The sequence below is a fragment of the Platalea leucorodia genome (genome assembly GCF_965183815.1).
Source record: "Platalea leucorodia genome assembly, chromosome: 1".
Lineage (NCBI taxonomy): Eukaryota > Metazoa > Chordata > Aves > Pelecaniformes > Threskiornithidae > Platalea > Platalea leucorodia.
Genome location: NC_138823.1, coordinates 143,673,818 through 143,692,173, shown reverse-complemented (window position 1 = coordinate 143,692,173; position 18,356 = coordinate 143,673,818). Strand labels below are relative to the sequence as shown.

General features: G+C 38.9%; 1 protein-coding gene across 1 annotated transcript in view; it reads left to right on the top strand.

Moving 5' to 3' along the window:
• Window positions 1-18,356, top strand: part of CDK14 (cyclin dependent kinase 14) — a 324,235-nt gene that overhangs the window by 120,983 nt on the left and 184,896 nt on the right. The window contains exon 6 of the mRNA XM_082325474.1: window positions 16,303-16,397. Within this exon, the coding sequence (XP_082181600.1) occupies window positions 16,303-16,397 (95 nt within the window). The remainder of the gene's footprint in view (window positions 1-16,302; window positions 16,398-18,356) is intronic.

The following is an 18,356-nucleotide window of genomic DNA, read 5'->3' as shown; positions in this document are numbered from 1 at the left end:
ATGTGAAGCCCATCTTAGTTGTACAGCTCAGGTAATTATATAACAAATATCCTTGGGTTTTATTTAGTTTTAATTATCACCTGGTTTTCCCTAAGCAGAAACAATCAAGAAAGTCAAGAAGGTGGTAGGAATCTTCCACCATGCTAGGTTCGCAGACAAGAGTGATAGCAGTGCCTGTGTGGCTGGCTTCCCTCTGAAAACATCCTCCCTTCCCTCATATCTCCTAAAACTTGGGAGGACAAAGTAACTCAAGTTACTGTGATAGGTTAAATACAACTGACTGGAAAAAAAATCAAAACTGTACTTGCAAAGTAAAAAGAAAAGCTGTTAAGTCAATATATTTTGAAGTTCTACTTTGGAAACAGTCAAAATTGACCTACTTTTATGTGGTCTAAATATTTCCAAAATTTTATAACTGGGAGGAAAAAAAAAAATCTACTCTACTTTTTACACATTTCACCCTCCAATGGCAGGATAACACACACACACGCTCACTTCCTTTCCCCTGATTTCTCTAAAATCCAGGGCACATGCTTGCTCTTTCGTGTGCTGCGAGAGCTTGAAAAACATGTTTAATACTGGTAAGAACATTTTCATACAAACATTCACTGGATTGTGTGAGGTTTTTATTAAGAAAATGAGAAGACACACACCCCAAACATTTAGCACATTAGACTCTGGACAAGATAAAAATTTGCTTTTGATGTTTCATTTCTGGTTTTCTCAGCGTAGCAGTGCCTACATTGCTGCAGGTAGGAAACTGCCAGTTCCTAAAGGGGCATCTAACTCAAAGCAAAGCCCAGCAGGGTGTAGGCCCATTGACAAAAAGCTGTAAAGAACTTTCACACTTTTCCAGGTTACTTTATCCTAATGTATTTATGGTCCTAAAAGATATTTTTCAATTTGCGATTACATGTTTCTCAGAAAGTCTTGGTTATAAAGCTGACATGGTTGAAATACTGGCTTTGCATCAAGATTTCTAATAGAATTAACATTTGAATTACTTGAGGCCCTATTCACAAAGCAAAGGACTATTTGCGTAATCAAAAATGCTTTACTTTGCATGCCAGTGGAGAAGCTAAGGATTGTAGCTCCGACTCACGAACAAAATTCAAGTGATAGGTATTGATGTGTGTCTGTATGCTGCTGTCTCTCAGCCTTGCTTGCGCAAATAAGCACAGATCTGTATAAAGGCAAAATAAAAGACTTTTGAACAATATCTAGTCTCCATTCAAAGCCTGATTAAACAAGCTTTGCTTAAGTTATCAGTGTAAGGGGTAGATGGACTTCCCACTCTACCAAACGTGGATGACGGTTGGGGACACTTTTACGGCTGGGTTGTTGCAAGAGGATGGATGTCTTTCTAAAACTATTCTCAGTAAAAATTTATGAGCTTGAAAATTGCTCCTTCTATTGAGGAGGTCAAACTAAATAACCTGTAAGAGTATGTATCTCTGGATAATGGGTTCAAGACTTTCTTAACACCTTTCTGTGGGATTTCTGCCAGTAGTCCAAGAGGCTTATGAATTGCATTAATAACCTTCCCATCTTGCCATCAGCCCATGCATTCATGTTTTTCATCCATTTTTATGGCTGTGGACAAGAAGGTAGAATGTCACATTCAAAGAATTCGTTTCTTTGCATGTGAATAACTCCTCATCAGAGTTCAAGAGCATGAAGCAAATTCTAACCTCTGTGAGGCAATAGGAAACCTCTGGTCCTTAAAAAAACCCTTGGGTATCAGGGGATTTTATTCCTTTCCTTTTTTCTAGAATGAACTTCTGTTATGTTTTTACTATTAAATCAATTCTTTAGTTAAATTTAGATGATGAAAGTTTTAGTTCCATGAAGAAATTGGGGTTATAATTATTGCAATTTCAGATTATTTGACCTTAAAAAGGCGTATGATGTGATCCAGCCTTTTACTTGCTCATGTATGTCAACTAATTGAATAAAAAAATCATTGAGGCATAATATGAAATTTTTAAACAAATTTTGTGACATTTTCAAATCTTAATTGACTTCCTTTTAGATGGATTGATTTTTTAATTTTTTTTTTAGTAAGAGAATCAGAGTTTTCATTATCAGTGCTATTTAGTTCTAATTAAATTCCTTTACTTAAAAATACACTAATTAAAAGCTTGAGGTTTAAATAAAAAAATAAAAGAAAATGAGGTTTAAATTAAATGAAAAACAACTTGGATAATAGATATGCTTCTGAAAAGAGAATCTACGTTTTTGAGCCTTCAGTATCACAGTATGAGCTTTTGTTCTGGTGTGTGTTTGTGTGTTTACTTTACATTATACCTCTGGAGTAAAAGTATTTCTCAGATGCATCTAGGTCTGGAAATTAGAATAGAGATTGCATTAATGTTTATTCTTGGGATTTTAGGTTTCAAAATACTTGAGTCAAAGCACACCATTAAGAGGAGTATGTCCTTTTCTGTACATTGCTTTGGAGCTGTCAGCAAAAAGGTGGGGTTTACTCTGTTTCATAGATCCAAGTTGTTTGCAGAGTTTGCTGTTTTTATGGTTGACTGACGTGCATAAATTTAAAGTAGTTCAGTTTCTCATTCATTTGTTGTAATTACAGAGGCCATTAACCTTGTGAATTCATTGACAGAATTATAAATCTACATCTTTGAGAAGTATGTAAACAGGTTTATAGAAGTTCCTCAAGTGAAATGAAAGCCAAAATGTACAAAAGAACTAGGTTTTATTAACAGCACTTGTTAAAGCCCAACAAACTTCTGGAAAAACACCTGCAGATAATTACACAGTCCTTCATGGCAGTGACACAACCACAGTTCCTATGATGTATAGCACTCGTTGTGTAGTTAAGGCTAAAGATACCCTTAGGATATGGATACCCAACCGTAGTTTCTTCTCAAATAAATGGCAGTCCTTAATATTTTACATGTAGCTTGTCGTAGTCACAGAGAACTTTGGGAGAGGAATGTGTTTTACTGCCTCAGACCAGGTTTGTTCATCTGTGGAGATCTTGTCTGTTTGTTTCGAGTGTTATCAGGTTGTCATATGCAAGCATCCTAACCAGCTGGGGGAGAGATATTTTGATGGGCCTGTTGAAGTCTGTGATCTGTCATCACTGGGATGCTGAGCCCCAATTAGAAATAAATGAGTAGTGTTCCTGTGCCTGTTTCATGGACTGAACTTTCCTTTTTCTGTTTGGGAACATTTCTGTTCTGCTTTCATAGGGCTGGTGAAATTCTGAACTGAGGTGGGAATTCAGGGAGGATGTTTAGCCCTGTGAGCATTAGCACTTTGGCTGCCACTATTCTAATATGCATATCTGAACTGGAATGTGCTCTTAGACTTTCAGATGTAATCAGTTCCTGATTTCTAGCCAAAGCTTTCTGGCATGTGCTGGAACAGGGATTTAGTATTCCTCATTTAATAAGTTCCTTCAGAGGTGCAGTTTACTGTTGCAGTGTCTGATGTAGCATATGCACTAACTAGACATGCTGATGGAAGAAAGAAATTCATTTGCATCTATGGGTACTTGCTTCTGTCCTAATTCCTGTGACCTTTTTCAGGTCAGATTGTTTTCCCTTGGCAGAAAAACTCAGCCCACAAAATCTGGTGGCTTTGTTGAAGTCCTTTGATTTACTTGGGATGAGGTGATGACGAGCAGCAAATCACTAGTAAAGAGCTCCAAGGACTTTGTAGTGGTTGAACTGTGTTTTCCTGCATATTAAGATGTTCTCACTTTAGTTGTAGAGACTAAAAATGTGTTTGACCTTTCGCAGTGTCTCAGAATAGTTGCAGATGAACTTGCTTCAAGAGTTGCTTGGAAAAGGTTTATGTAGAGCAACATGTGTTCCAAAGACTTCTGGAGGTTCAGAAACTGCTTTAAAGCAGTGATGGTTTTGTTATGTTCCCAAACCTTGGTCTTACGGGCATACCATTGTTGCTTACACTGCAAGCACTCAACTTCTGTGCAGTTGCACAGCACTGAGGAGTCTTGTGTCTGTGTTGGGCAGGTTTTTTTGGATTCAGTTGGTGAGATGATAGAGTCTCATCTTTGACCATGCAATACTGGTACATTTTTAAAGAGATTATATCCAGTAGCTCTGTGATGTGCAGGTCCCATATTGGCAATATACTGATATGCTGAGTGGTCTAGTCCAATCTGTGCTTGGTCAAATCAAATTAACAGCTAAAGTTTTATTTCCTCCTCACTTGATTTTTGTACATACAAAGGAGCTCATCAGTTAGAGTTACTGCTACACTTATTGATTCAGTCACACAACCTATTAGTATTTTATTTGCTTTAGTCTTTCTAATTGAAAATGGAAGTTACAGGGAAATATAGTGGTCTATGCACGTTGTAGTTCTCCTTCGAGATCCTGCTGCTTGCTAAGGTGCCCTACTTGTTTTCTGTTCCATTTTTCCTCAGGGACAAAACCCTTCATGCCTTGTGTTTGGTTAGCAAGTCACTTTTGTTTTCAGCCATAATAATAAACAAGACATATTTAAAGAGACCCACTAGAGAATTGTCTATATCTCAGGGGTCATGTACTCTCTGGTATGATGAACCGAGGTCCAAGCTCTGGGGTTTTGGCTTGTTGGTGTGTCCTGAGCTTGTGAATGGCATTCAAGTCCCCTTGTGAGACTGGCTTTTCACATGGCAAATTTCATTGCAAAAGTGTCACCCCCAACACCCCCTGTCCTTTGTGTTTAGTTGTGGGAGGTTTTTTTCTGATATTGACAGAGCTAAAAACTCTGCATGCATTATCCATGTGTTTTTGTTCCCTTTTCCCTCTAGCCTCCTTTCTCCCCTTCCGTCTGTGCTCTGGCAGCCTGGAAGAAAACGACTGTGCCACTGAAACACTTAGCAGTGTCCATGCCTGGGCAGTGGTAGAGAGGAGAACTAGGAGAGAAGTGACGTCAAAAACTGGTGGTTAAGAATAGATGTTGGTGTGAGGATCCTGAGGATTACCACTACAACAGTGGGTCTGGAAGAATGTGAATTACAGAGCCCATTCAAAGCAGCACAAGGTGTAGAAAGCAGTAACAGGAGGATGGGAAGGGTTGGTGACTTTCACTGGCCTCATCCACGAGCCTATGGGATGGAGATGGGGAGTCTACTTGGACAGGGCTAGTGTTTCCCACCATTTTTATGATTGGTGGGGTTGAAGAGAGAGGGGAGCAGAAATGGAGCAAGGACTTTGGAGATGTGATCAGCCAAGAGCAGGTTTGGGATTGTGATTTTGGGGAAACTGTCAGAAGAGTTTTGCCGCTGACACTGTCCCATCTATAACTGATGTTGATTTCCAGACTTGGCTCAAACTTCTTCTGCTTCTGTGAAATATCTGAATGTTTAAGAGTGCTCAGGGATTCTCTGGAAGATTTTAGCTGCTAAAGTGCAGCTTTAAAGTACAATTTTCCACTAACTAGATGTAAACTTTGACAAATTTGACAGATTTTCACAGAAACGAAGAAAAGCATGTCCTTGACCTGAAGTGTAGCTTTTGAAGGCTGCCTTTGAATGCATGAGATCTGAGAACTGTTTGAAGAAAAGGTCACCAACATTAAAGAGCGTATTTGTTCTCTCGTCCTCCCTTGGAAAAGGCTGACCTGTTTTGACTGGAACAAACACTGTTAGACACAAACTATAAAAGATGAGGACATTTGTTTAAAGTTTGGCAAGGCAATAGCGTCATCTTACAGGAACTGGTACTTTAAGAGGCAGTGCTATCAATTTTGCTACTGTCATTGTTAATTACTATGATTCTATAAAAAGAATTTTGTCTGGAAAAGCAAACAGTAAATTGCCGTAATTATAATTGATGTACGACACAACAGGATGGAAGAACTGAGTATATTTTCAAGGGGGCTGGGAAGTGATGTTTTATATCTGTATGTAGTAGACAGACAAGCTGTTGGCTGTTGAGTTGGCCTTTTAAAAAAAATTTAAAAAATTCTTACCACCTGTGGTGTTAATGGGTTATGCTGGCAGATCCCTTTAATGTATTTTCTCACATTTCTTGGGTGTGTTTTAATTACGTTGCTGCTCAGAATGCCTTCCAATATGGATTTAGATCCATAGTTTGGTTGGTATCATGCATCTACACAGGTAATTGTGAATCTGTACTTGAAAATTAGGGATGTTTTTAGCAAAAGTAGGAGGATAGAAATGACTAGCTCACCTTAACTAGGTCTCCTCTAAGCATCACTTGACTTCCACATCACCCTGTCACTGTCAGCTGTGGCTGTCAACTCTGTGAAGCTGAGACATTCCTTCAGCCCATCTTTTCTGTTCTAGCACCTCTCCTGCTTTCTCTGAGGGCCAGCTGCTTTTTAAAGAAACATACAGAGCTTACCATCTTTTGCTTAAAGGAAAATTTTTGTCCTTTAAAATGCAAATTTCAAAGTTGAACAATGTCCACAACGTTTAAATAAGCACATGCTGCTCTAGACAGTGACATGCTAATACCAATCTTCACTGTCATTTAAAGGTAAATTTGTAAAGTTTGCAGTCATCCTGATTTAGATTCAGTTGTATTCCAGGGTGAATAAAGCAAAAATTCTGTGGGTCTGTTGTATGGTTTTCTGTTTCCTCGCAATAGCTTGCACCTTAAATTCAATTAACATTGTTGATGAGTGCTGCAAGAGTAAATGACATTTAAATGACAAGGTGAGAACTGAGACAATACCCAGAGACCACAGAGCAAAGGCAGAAGGAGGACAGCATATCTGTTCCTTGTGAGCTGATAGGGCCTTTAGATGTGAAAAGAATGCTTAAACCATATTTTCAGATGATGTGATTGCAAAGTGGATGACCAGCAGTGTTGGCACCAAGTGCTTTGCTGTTGGTGGTACAGCATTGCTAGCAGTTTCTGATACAATCCTGGTAAACCTGATTTAGTCTGGAAAAAAAAAATTAACCTTCACTTGAATTATCACTGGGTTTTGCTGCTGTAGTGTCTGCCAGCTTGCTTCAACCCTTTATTGCCTTTCTTTTCCTGTTGGAAATTAGTTTACAAGTTACTTGAGGGAATCTTGCCATTTTGTAGTTTGCGTGCTTAGCATATTTTTGGACGGGAAAGAAAAATTTAATACAAATCTTATAATAGTCATTGAAGAGATCTAGCCAGAATTAAGGTTATTTCCTGCCCTTAAAATTTTTTTTTTAAATGTTCTATATATTATTCATATTCTAATTATGCTTAAAAGTCTAGTAGTTCATTATTTTGAGTTGCTTTTTAGTGTAAGTTACGCTATGACTGGATTTCATTCACTTTATTATGAAATCCTTGTTCTTTTCCCATACCCACTCCACGTCATTCTCTTTTCAGTTACAGAACAGTATGCCTTATTTTCACTGTGATTGATTTTGTTTACTAAAATATTTGTAAAAATAGGTATTTGCTGGCTTTCTACTGAGGCTGCCTTTCTTTAACCTCTAAATCATTCCACAAGAGACAAAGCTATGCCATGTTCATTCCAGCGCTGTTTTCCAGCTGTGGGCGAAGAGGCATGTTGAGCCTCACCCACCCAGAAGAATAAAATTGACATGATCCTTTAAAGGCTCCTGTCTCACTCCCTCTTTGAAAAATAGCAAGACATATGCCACAACCCTTTTTATTCTGCTGCCTAAAGTGTACGCTGACAAATCTGTCTGCTTTTCATGCAGCATATTTGCTGGAGGAAATGTCCCACTGAGAAATATAGCAAAAGTAATTTTTTTTAAAATCAGCTTTTCTGTAGAATTCCTCATTTATAAGTAGTGGTTAAAGTATGCTGGCAAGCAACTGGGTTTCATATTAATGCAATTACATTCTTTCCTAGGATGCCTTTCTGTCTTCTGTGTACAAAAAAATTATTCACTGCAAGTACATACGGTTAAGTGATTTCTTGTAGTATTGATGGATTGTGAAAAGTGAGTAACTAAACGCACACTGACTTCAGCAGGGCACGAGTTTCAGTACTGGTACTCAGTTATTTAGTTCCTCATTTAGACAGTGTAATACTAATGTTGCAGGTATACTGTTTACAGCAGAGGATCTTTATTACAGTTGCAAAGTCACTCATTCAGAAGTAGTCAGAATTAAGTTTACCTGTAAAAACTTAATTTGGCCCCTCTACTTGTAGTGTTCATTTCTTAATTACACAACAGCACCATGTTCGCTCCTGCTGTGTGGTCTCTGCCTGTGTCGGATGATGAACAATTAATTTAATTCTATGTTCTTGATGGGTGGCTCTAGCTATATGCACCTACTGTGCATTATTAAAACACAGATGGTTTTGAGATTTTCTACAACACTTGCCACTGTACTCTGACTACTTAAATATTTGTTCATCTTCTCAGCACCCCACTTGCTGAGAGTCCTTTTGAATGGTGATTTTGAGATGACTTTCAAAGTACTTGCATAGCATTGGGTAATATCAGTGTACAGTGTCACCTGGGGTTCTGTAATAATTGTTTGCACTCTGTGGTTCTGATAAGCGTGGGTGAAGATCGGAAGTTGAAATGTCCAGAAAATGAGGAATGTGGTGATGATATCAGCTTGAGTGACTTAATGTGATGCTTAGCCAATGCTAGAGGTAAGGGTAAAGATCAGGTTGATTTTCTTCTGACTTGATCCTGATGGACTTTTCAGCTTCTCTGATGGATGGGAAAGGTCCACTGAAGCTGGACAATAAAGCTGGATCAAGTTCATACCTGGACTGTATAAAAATAAAATTTAAGCAACCTCTTCTTCCATCTGTGAGAAAAAGTGAAAGAGCTGGGAACAGTTAATGGGTACAAGAACACAAGTTGGTCACTGCAGGATAAGTTAGGCTGTGAACTTAAAGGTTGTCAAAGTGCGAAATAAATGCAAGATAGATATGAAGCAGCTATGCGCTGAAAGCTTGTACCCTGGCTTATCTCACAGTAGTGACTTCAGGAACGCGTATCTTGGAGGAGCTGAGTTAGAGTTGCAGAAGCCCCTATAATTGTAGTCCGTCTTTGCTTTGAGCACTTGGCATGGCATTCTTTATTTTAATTTGGATTTTTGTTTATGTAATTTTCTAAGTGTTTGAAAAAGCAAGTGGAAATCCATATTCCATTTTCCAGTGTTGCATCTGCACTCCAATGTTACATCATGTTTGCAAGCTTTCATATGGACATGTCCTGCTTGAACTGAAATGCTAGCTGGTAGCTGTCATAGGTTGCTTCTGTCTGTAGACTGAAATTGGAGGAGAATGAGGAAAACTGCCAGGCATTTTCATTGATTCCTGCTGAAAGCAGTGGGTTGATAATCTATGGGAATCTTGGGTTCTGATATGGGCGTCAGTGGAGAATATGTGCTAGTGTCTGTAGGCTCTTGTCTACTTCCCCCTAAGTGTGAGTGCTTGCCCACCTCATGCTCTGCGTCCTGTCCCTTTTCTGTCTTGTCTACACGCTCTCACTTTTCCACTTCCTGCGTTTTTCCACTTGTGAAGGCTGTTCAGTTGTCCTCTGACTTTTACTTCTCCTTACCCAACTGTCCTAGCTTCCACTGTGGATCACAGCCCCTCGTGCCATCTCCCCTTTTCTGTATTCTTCCTTCCTTTCACACTGCTGATACTCAGTCTGACCCAAAGAGGCGATTTCAAAAGCTTCTAACTTGACCAAATTTAGAGGATTTTCATGGAGATGGCAAAATGTGTATTCCTATTTTAAAGGCCTCTGTATTTCCAGATTTTGAGTCTCTACTCCAAAACGCAGGGTTTAGAAGTGGTTTTTTTTCAAGGGGAAAGTTACTCAGTGGGTTACAGAAGTTGTTACTCAAGTCTGTTTTTTAGGACATGGGAGGAACTGTTTAGACTGAAAACTTCCAAAGAACTCATCCTAAGGTAGATATTTATATGAAAACTGTGTCTGAAGTTCAGCAAAATAACAAGACTAATAACAACCAGTGACAGTTTTATTAGTAGATTGTCCTACTAGTCCCAGTCATGCTATGTGTGCATAAAAAAGTAGTAGAAAAACTCCTGCTTTCACATGCTACATGCATCGTAGAGTTGTTTTCTGTACACGCTGATGTATTTTTGGTTTACGCAGTTTCCTCCTCTTGAATACTGAAATGGGCAGTGAAGGCAAGATATGACTGGCTGCTACAAGATATGAGTAGCATATTACAGTCTTTTTCCATGAGAGTCTGGCTTTAATAGGATGATGTCTCATTATTTTTAACCTCCGTCTGTACTTGTGTCTGAAGAGCATTGGGAACAATACACAATGCATAAATTTATATCTAGAACATAATGAAGGAGACATTCATTTCCTATGGCAGCAGTCTTCTGTATATCTGTTAGAATAATACAGTGTAGTGCTTTTCGGAGCTTATTTGATCAGTCCTTCTAATGCTTTGTTCCAGTTCAATAAGCAAAGAGATTTCAGCAGGTTTGTGACTTGCCTTTTGCTTAGGGGTCTACAGCCATAGCAAGAAGAACCTCTGAAGGTGCCTATGTGTTGTTACACATGCTCTTTTTCTGTGTTTCTTCTTTAATACATTAATACATCTCCACTTTCAAGTAGGAGCAGCAAGTAGAAATTTCACAAATAAAAAAAGTACTTGGTTAAAAGTTCAACCCACTCGTGTCAGCCTGAATTTCAGCCTGAGGAGGTAGATGCAGCTAACGTGATCCATGTAGTCCCTCCAGCAAAGCAGCCCACAGTTGAAGGGCTAGCAAATCCTTTCTTGCAAGGATGTGAGGCACTGTGCGCTTCCTTAATGCCAGACTGCCATTTTTTTTTTTTACTTAATCAGAACTAGAATAAGGACCATTTGTTAAATCTAGAAGAGACTGTCATGAGGTTAGAATTGGCTGTAAAGAAGGTAATTCAGCTAAGCCTACGTAATAGCCCATTGGAATGATTTGATGCTTTTTCTGTTCTTCCTGCAACTCACAGATTCTTTAGAAATTTGTTAAGGAACTTCTTCCTAGAAATCTTTCAAAGCTGAATAGTGACCTATATATCTTTATTGCATTGTGTCCACTAAGATCAGAGTGGAAGCTGACTGATTCTGTGCATTTATAGGTGTGCAGCTCTAAAATCAATTACTTGGGATTACAATTAATGATCACTCTGCAGAATATATCCTGTGGTGAGAAGATGGGAAGTCTGTGGTCAGTGTGGTCTTACCTAGGATGTATGGTTTTCACTGAATTGAATTTTGTCGTATTAGGGTTGTAGGAAAGCAAAGCTATTTGCTCATAGTAAATTCTTTCAGATGGGTGAACTGGAAAATAGCAAAGTGTAGATTTGGGGACTGTATTTCCGAGGAGGAAATTTCTGCACATTTATTACTGCAAAACCAACAGTGCTGAATTCCTGTCTCTGTGCTAGAATTGTAAGTAACGTTTTGCACACAGAAAGTCCTGCTGTGTGGGAAGTGGATGAGAAGCATAAGGGGCATTGTGCTCTGAGGCCAAATTTTAAAAATTGCTATAGAAAATGTGTAAATGGAAACATAAGTTGCTGGGAAGGGAAGCAGAACTTCTGTAGTTTGTGCAGGCAATAAAACATGTTTGACTATGTTTGTTCAGAAGACATGATGAGGGAAAAAAAACATGAATGTTTTCTCACTAAAGATGCCTTTCCAGGAGAGCTCAGAGTGAAGAGACTGAACCCAACTGTTTCTGAGAGGAAGCTGGCGCTCTGTCAGAGAGCACCGTTGTGTCTACAGAGTGTGACAAGCCGCAGAGTTTTACAGATACGTTGTTTGGCTCTGAAGCACAACAAATTACTTGCTTTTATAAATTTGTGTTACTGACTAGAACATGCATGCTTTGGTGTCTCGGAAATTAAACAGGGCAGCAAAGGTGCACAGTTACATTAACAATATTAGATGGGTGCAAACTGCTATGACATGCTGTCTTCAAGAGTAAAACTCTCCCAGTGAGAGATGTCCCCCTGGAGTGACAGTGAGAAAGGGTGAACACTGCATATGAGGAGTAGCATGGGAAATCGTGAGCGCTGGTGCATGGTAGCCCCAGAGGACACCTCAACTACTATATACGGAGCAAAGCAGGCATTTTCATAGCTATGCTTTTTAGAAGAATGATGGGAATATCATAGCCTTTGCATATAATAGGAAATCTGAGAGAGTGTCAGCAGCAGTTATACATTATGATGAATATGAGCAGTATGAGCTTGAGTTGTTCTGCTACTGCTGAGAAAAACTTCCAGGTCACTGAAATATCAGACAATTTGGAAGTCATGGGTGATTCTTGTATCTAGGGCCACAGTGGAGATTTGTGACTTTTCACAAAGTGAGAACAAGAGGATAGCCAGGAATTGCAAGACTGAATTAATTGTGGTAGGATGATCCGAGGACCATAATTAATGTTCAAGCTTAATGTACTTGCCATGTCCGAAAGTACCATCTTTGCTAGTGCTGCTGGGGAAAAATTCTCCTTCCTGCATGTGGCCTGGGAGTCAACAGTAATAGTTACTTGTTGTTGATTTTAATAGACAGCTGTGAAATGTTACTTTATGGGCATGGCAGAATAGCCTTTTTCAAAACACTCCAAGTCTTCTAGAGGTAAGTCAAGGCTGGTCTAAAAGTCACAAGGCTTTGTTAATGGAGTGTCAGGCTTGAGCTGATGCTGTAAACCCTGCAGGGAGCAAAACACTGATTTACTGATGCTACTCAGGTTTTGGGTAAGACTTGGCTGCAGTCCATCTGGCTTGGCTTGCTCGTGGAGTGAGTGTACTTCAGAACCCCGCTCATCTGGGAACAGCAAAAAGCTCCTTGACCAACACAAGCAATAAGGCAGCTTGCCAGGAGCTCATAATAGATGAGAGCATCCCCTTGTTGGAGAAGTCTGCGATGGTTATTCAAGCAAATACAATGTGTTTCCTTTAGGTATGCAAATATGGTTATTAGCCCTTGATGGAGAAGTGCTGAGTGTTGGTACTTTTAGTGGCTCAGGTCATGAACTTATGTACAAGTCACAGAAGTTATCATCTTGGATGTCATTAATTATTGAAGTATGTCACCAGTTCCCCTGCCCTGTAATACTGCTAGAATTTGCTGTAAGAGCATGTGCAAACACAGAGGACAGAACAAGCACCTGCCCATTCAAACACATATATTTTGTCCAAAGTGTTTTAAAAAAGCATTTTAGCATTATTTGCTGCTGTGCCTCCTCAAAACTCTTTGGGGAAATGAATTAAAAGTGCTGCCATCTGTTTATCTTACATTTAATACTGAGGGTAAAAAAAGAGTGCCAGCAGTTTTGAAGCAGCATTATATAATTTTGTTTTTAAAAATACATGCTAAGGATACAGTGACTACTAGTACGTTGGTCCCACTTTTGTGAGTTGTTGCAATGCTTTTTCAACAATATTTTAGTCTTTTTATCTTAAAAGAAAGCAACACTGTGTGAAATCCGTGGGTGATAATCACTGGATGGAGACGGCATTCTCTGGGAGAATTATTTTGTTCTAGAAGTAACACCAGGCACAGCAGCACCTGACTTCTTGCTGAGCTCCAGCAGCAGCTGCATTGGCAGCTTCAAAGGTGAAGTCAGGCTTGTCACAGGCTGATGCTGATAGATTCCCTGGACTCTTTTTCATTCTCTTGGATGTGAATTTCTGGGTTTTGTCTTTGAATTAGTGGGGTTCATCCAAAGTTCTATCCCCTTCGAGCAAAAAGTTGCCCAAAGGAGGAGGTGTATTGGTCGTTTGTTCTGAAAGGGGATGTTTCTGGAAAATAACACACCAAGCACCATCAGTTCACATTTCATTTTGTTTTTGAAGTACTCTATGGAGGAAGAAACAGCTTTCCTATTTCAGACAAGTTTTTTTTTTTTTCTTTTTTTAATTTCCTTTTTTCCCCTTTATTTAAGCAGCACAGCGGTGTTTTCACAAAGACAGGCAATCTTACTGGTAAGAGTCCTGATAGAAGAGCACACGGGATAATTCTCTTATTTTCACCAGTTATGCTTGGTTTCTCACAATATAAATTGATACTGGAATCGCTTCTTATTTCTGCAGTGTAAAATTAGTGCAATTAAGATGATTTTGCTCCCTGTGCTATATTATTTACGGTATTTCACTTGGACTAATGGAGAAGACAGAAATCTCACCCTGCAGGTGGTGTTTTGTAGTTCTTGTAATATATGGCAGATATTGAATGTTGAGGCTGTAAAAGGGGAGAATTGGATATTAGAGAAGATAAATAAGAGTGGGGGAGGGACTGAAAAGGAAAGAGAGTATTTGCAAAGACCTTAGGGTAAGCTGCTTTCAATGTACTGTTTAAGCTTTAATGACCCATATACAGATTTTAGCAAGGAAGTAATGACCAGCTAGAGGAATTAAAGGCCTCAGGTGATGATCTGAACAGCAAAAGCTGACTGAGGCCATCAATACTATTACAGTTCGACACAGGGTCTGCTAGGAGGCAGTTCTTATGTTCCCAGTCTCTCTGCGTGTATGGTCATTTGACAAAGTTTGAGGGAAGAGCTGGTAAAAGCTCAGTTACTGCAGCTAAACCCTTCTCGGGGTTCACCCAGTTTAAAAGTTCTCATTTCTGGTAGAAGGTACCTTTCGGAACAGTTGTTCTGATTATCTGTTGCTCGTATCCATACCTTTTTCAGTAGCAATTTTTCATTGTTGTCCTTTAAAAAAAAACAACATATCCAAATCTCTCTGAGTTTTTACTCCAATAAATTCTCCAGATTCTAAGATGAGGATCCTATGAAAATCGTGCATGGCTCTTCCTTTGGGAAAAAAGCTTCTACTTAATTTGTGGAATGTTAAAAGTTACTGGAGATGCAATGATCAAATGTTTAAAAAGAGTAATTATAATTATAATAGCTGATTTACAGCTCAGTGGCAACATACTCAGAGCACAGGAAAGATTCCTCTGTGCTGACTCTCTGAATAGCGTGAGTTCTGGAGTGCAGGCCAAAGCAAACTCTGTTGAAACATATCTTCGTGCCTCTTTAGCCAGGCTGAAGGGCTGCCTCATTCCTGGTCATGGAGCTTGCTTGCAGGTTTTCCAATCCTGTCATCAGGATATCTGTGATATACTTGCTTTGAAGCTTCTATGTGGTATTTTCCCCTTTGCTATCTACCTTCTAACTAGCGTGAACTGCAAAGTTTTGCTGCTGAGGATGCTTGTAGAGGGACACTGATTAAGCCAGATGCCATGTTGCTATTGTGTTGCTTCCTAGAGTGATCAGCTTGTCAGATTGATCTCCTAAAGACCAGTATGAGAGATGATATGTACTTACCCTAATTCAGTGCCAGAGGACCCCTGGAGTTACCTCAGCCTGATGGAGCACCCTCAATAGGACAGCAAGGTCCCTAGCTCCCATTTTGCACAGTAGTGGAGTGAGACACATGTTTGGTGTTTCATTATTTTCCTTGACAAAAGAAGGAGGGTAACAGAAGAAAGTTCCACGTTATTCAGTACAGAAATATGCCACTCATTTGCATGTCTTTGTATCTATTATTTACTTTGCTGTGGTGACTGATAGTCCTGCTCAAATGTATGCATGAGATGACAAGACACCAACGACAGAATGACATTGGTAACAACACATGGCTTGTCAGCATATATTGCTAAAATATGCCACGTCTTGTGGAACATTAAATATGTAATACGGTATGAACATTAAATATGTATTATGGTGTAAAAGAAATTTAGTGAAGGAGATCACCTGGAAGCTCACTAGATAAGTCTTTATTTGTCAGTAGTCTGAAAACATGAGCTAGCGCCATTAAAAAAAAAATACGGTGAGAAAATACCATGTATTTATTCTCATGAGCTAATACAAATGATTGCATCAGACTTGTTATGCTTGAGAGAAAGGAGACTTACTGCTTAAAATGCTATTCTTAGGATAGATATTGCACTTTGTTTAGAAAGCAGCTCTGTTGTGTTGGATAGAAAAGATGATGTTTTGAAAAGACACGCTTGACTTTTATCTGAGACAAAAAATTATCTTTGAGTGTAGAACAGAACTTGTCTAGTTAATCAGATGTGAGTGACTGATTCACTTAGAGGAGGCTGCATAATGAAAGCATCTCTAGCTGCAGCTCATTTTTGCCTCAAAGTGAGGTTGAGTTTGACCAACAAGGTGGAGAAAATAGCACTGAATGGGAAGGTGTGATCTTCAAACACACTGAATGTGTGGAACTCATGGACGTAGAAGATGCTAAAGTACAACTATTGGTTGTCAGGTTATGAAACTCAGATATAAAAAAAGTCATCCGTGTCACTAAAAAAAAAAAAAGGCAATCAATGTAAAATAATTGGATCCTTTTTAAGATAACATGTATGTTTTTCTTTTCAGCTTCTCTTTTGAAAGGACTGAAACATGCTAACATTGTGCTGCTTCATGACATCATTCACACCAAGGAGACCTTGACACTTGTGTTTGAATATGTGGTGAGTAAAGTAACTAATGTTCTGGGTATGGTCCAGAGTATGTTGTATTTGGTGGAAAAGTTCTCTTTACCATCAGTGATCTATGGGTCAGGCCAAAATAACCCTTTACTTTCTTCAGGAGAGCGGAGGCTATAAGAGATGATGCTTTGTAGTGGAGTGGGGTAAAAGTGGAAGGCTGGGCCAGACCAGATTCAGAGATGGAGAAGTGGCTAGTAGGGCTCTTGAAGGACCTTATACTGTTCAGTTGACTTTTCAAACTGGTTCTTTACTCTTCTTCCTAGTTATAGTTTGTTAGAGCTTTTTCTTTACTGATGTGATCGGGTAACTTTAAAATAGGTGAGGATAATGTAGGTAAGAAGAACAGGACTGAAATGTTTTAACAGGTAGTTCCTTCATCAAAAGCATGTAACAAGTTTAAATGGCTTTTGTTGTGACTGGCTTGTGCATAGTGTCTTTTTATAAGCAATGTCAGTAAAAACAAAGGCTGGCGCACGCAATTTAGTATTTTGCCATTATTTTTTTCCAATGGCTAGTGTTTTACCTATTAATTAAAACTTCAATTTACATAGCACACAGTGTAATGATCTAACTGTGTTCAGAGTATTACTTTCCAAAGTCTTGGGCTTGGCCTTCTAATTAATCTTTTTAGTTTTTCTAAGACAAGCATGTGGCATTTATGTAGAACTACTTCAGCATTTAGCTGTGGAATTATGCAATGTACTATCATAATTAACTTCCTAGTTTTCACAGATGGGTCCAAGAACATATAATTTAAAAGAAACAAATGAGTTTAGAGAAGGTTAGATTTTCAGTATAATATCTGTTATTGTGTTGTAGTCAGTAAGAGACTGCATTTATAAAGTACAGTGATTACTAGTTTTACTCTTAGTACATCCCTGCTTAAGACAGATGGAATTGTTTTGTGTGTTTCTTGGGAGCATGCCTTAATTTTTTCATGCTAGTGCACACAGCATCTTGTCTGGAGAAGCCATTCACCTGTCTATTTGTATAGAAATGCTACGGTGTAATAATGTGGGTATTCAGCTACAGGAGCCTGTGGAGTGGTTGCATGCAGTATCTATTTTTTTACCTCGGGTATAGGAACAGTAATGAAAATTTAATTCCTTTTCTTAAAATCGGTGATTCTTCTGCTCCTGACTTATAGACTGAATTAGAATAGGAAAAGCCTTGATATTTAATTTTATGTAACGGTCAGTGTAGACTTATTTGCATAACTTTACATGAATACATTTTGCAGTCCCTTTTATCAGTGGCTGTATTTAGCTGCATTCATCAGAACTGGTTGAGAAATGAGATATATAGAATATGTTTCTCCCTAGAATAGATGTTTTTGCCTTTTATATTAATGTCAGATTTCTGGATTTTACATCCAGTATTCACAGCCTCTGGCTCCCAGCCATGCGTTATATCACGTTGCTGTCCGTGATAAGCATGGACACAGATTAAGTTTCATGCAGCAGCTAGTTCTTCTGGATTCACTTAGCTGTTTCTTTTTCAACAGGGTGCTGTTGGGATCAACCCTGCTCGTGGTTGCACCTTTTTGTTCCCATGGTGTTTGGCAGCTATTGAAACCGTTTCAGGATCTCATTTAGTAATGGTTTCTAGCAACTGATCCAAGTAACATTTTAGTATTTTGGCTGGTGGGCAGCTTCTCTCAAGGTGGTGTTCAGGAGGAAGGGAAAGGATGCTTTGTTCTCTCCAGTCAGCCTAAGGACTGTATCGTAATGACATTGTAACTTGCTCCTGTGCCTTGAGATGACAGAATTGCTTAACAAAAGTCTGTTTTCATTGTTAGGTAATGTAAAGTTATAGGGTGATCAAATAGCTAATGCTATCTGATAATGCTTAGTGCTTGAGAATGCTCCTGTAACCTGAATTGAATTTTTGCGGGTGTGCATGATACAGGTTTTAATTGCATGATCGCAATGACCTTTTTTG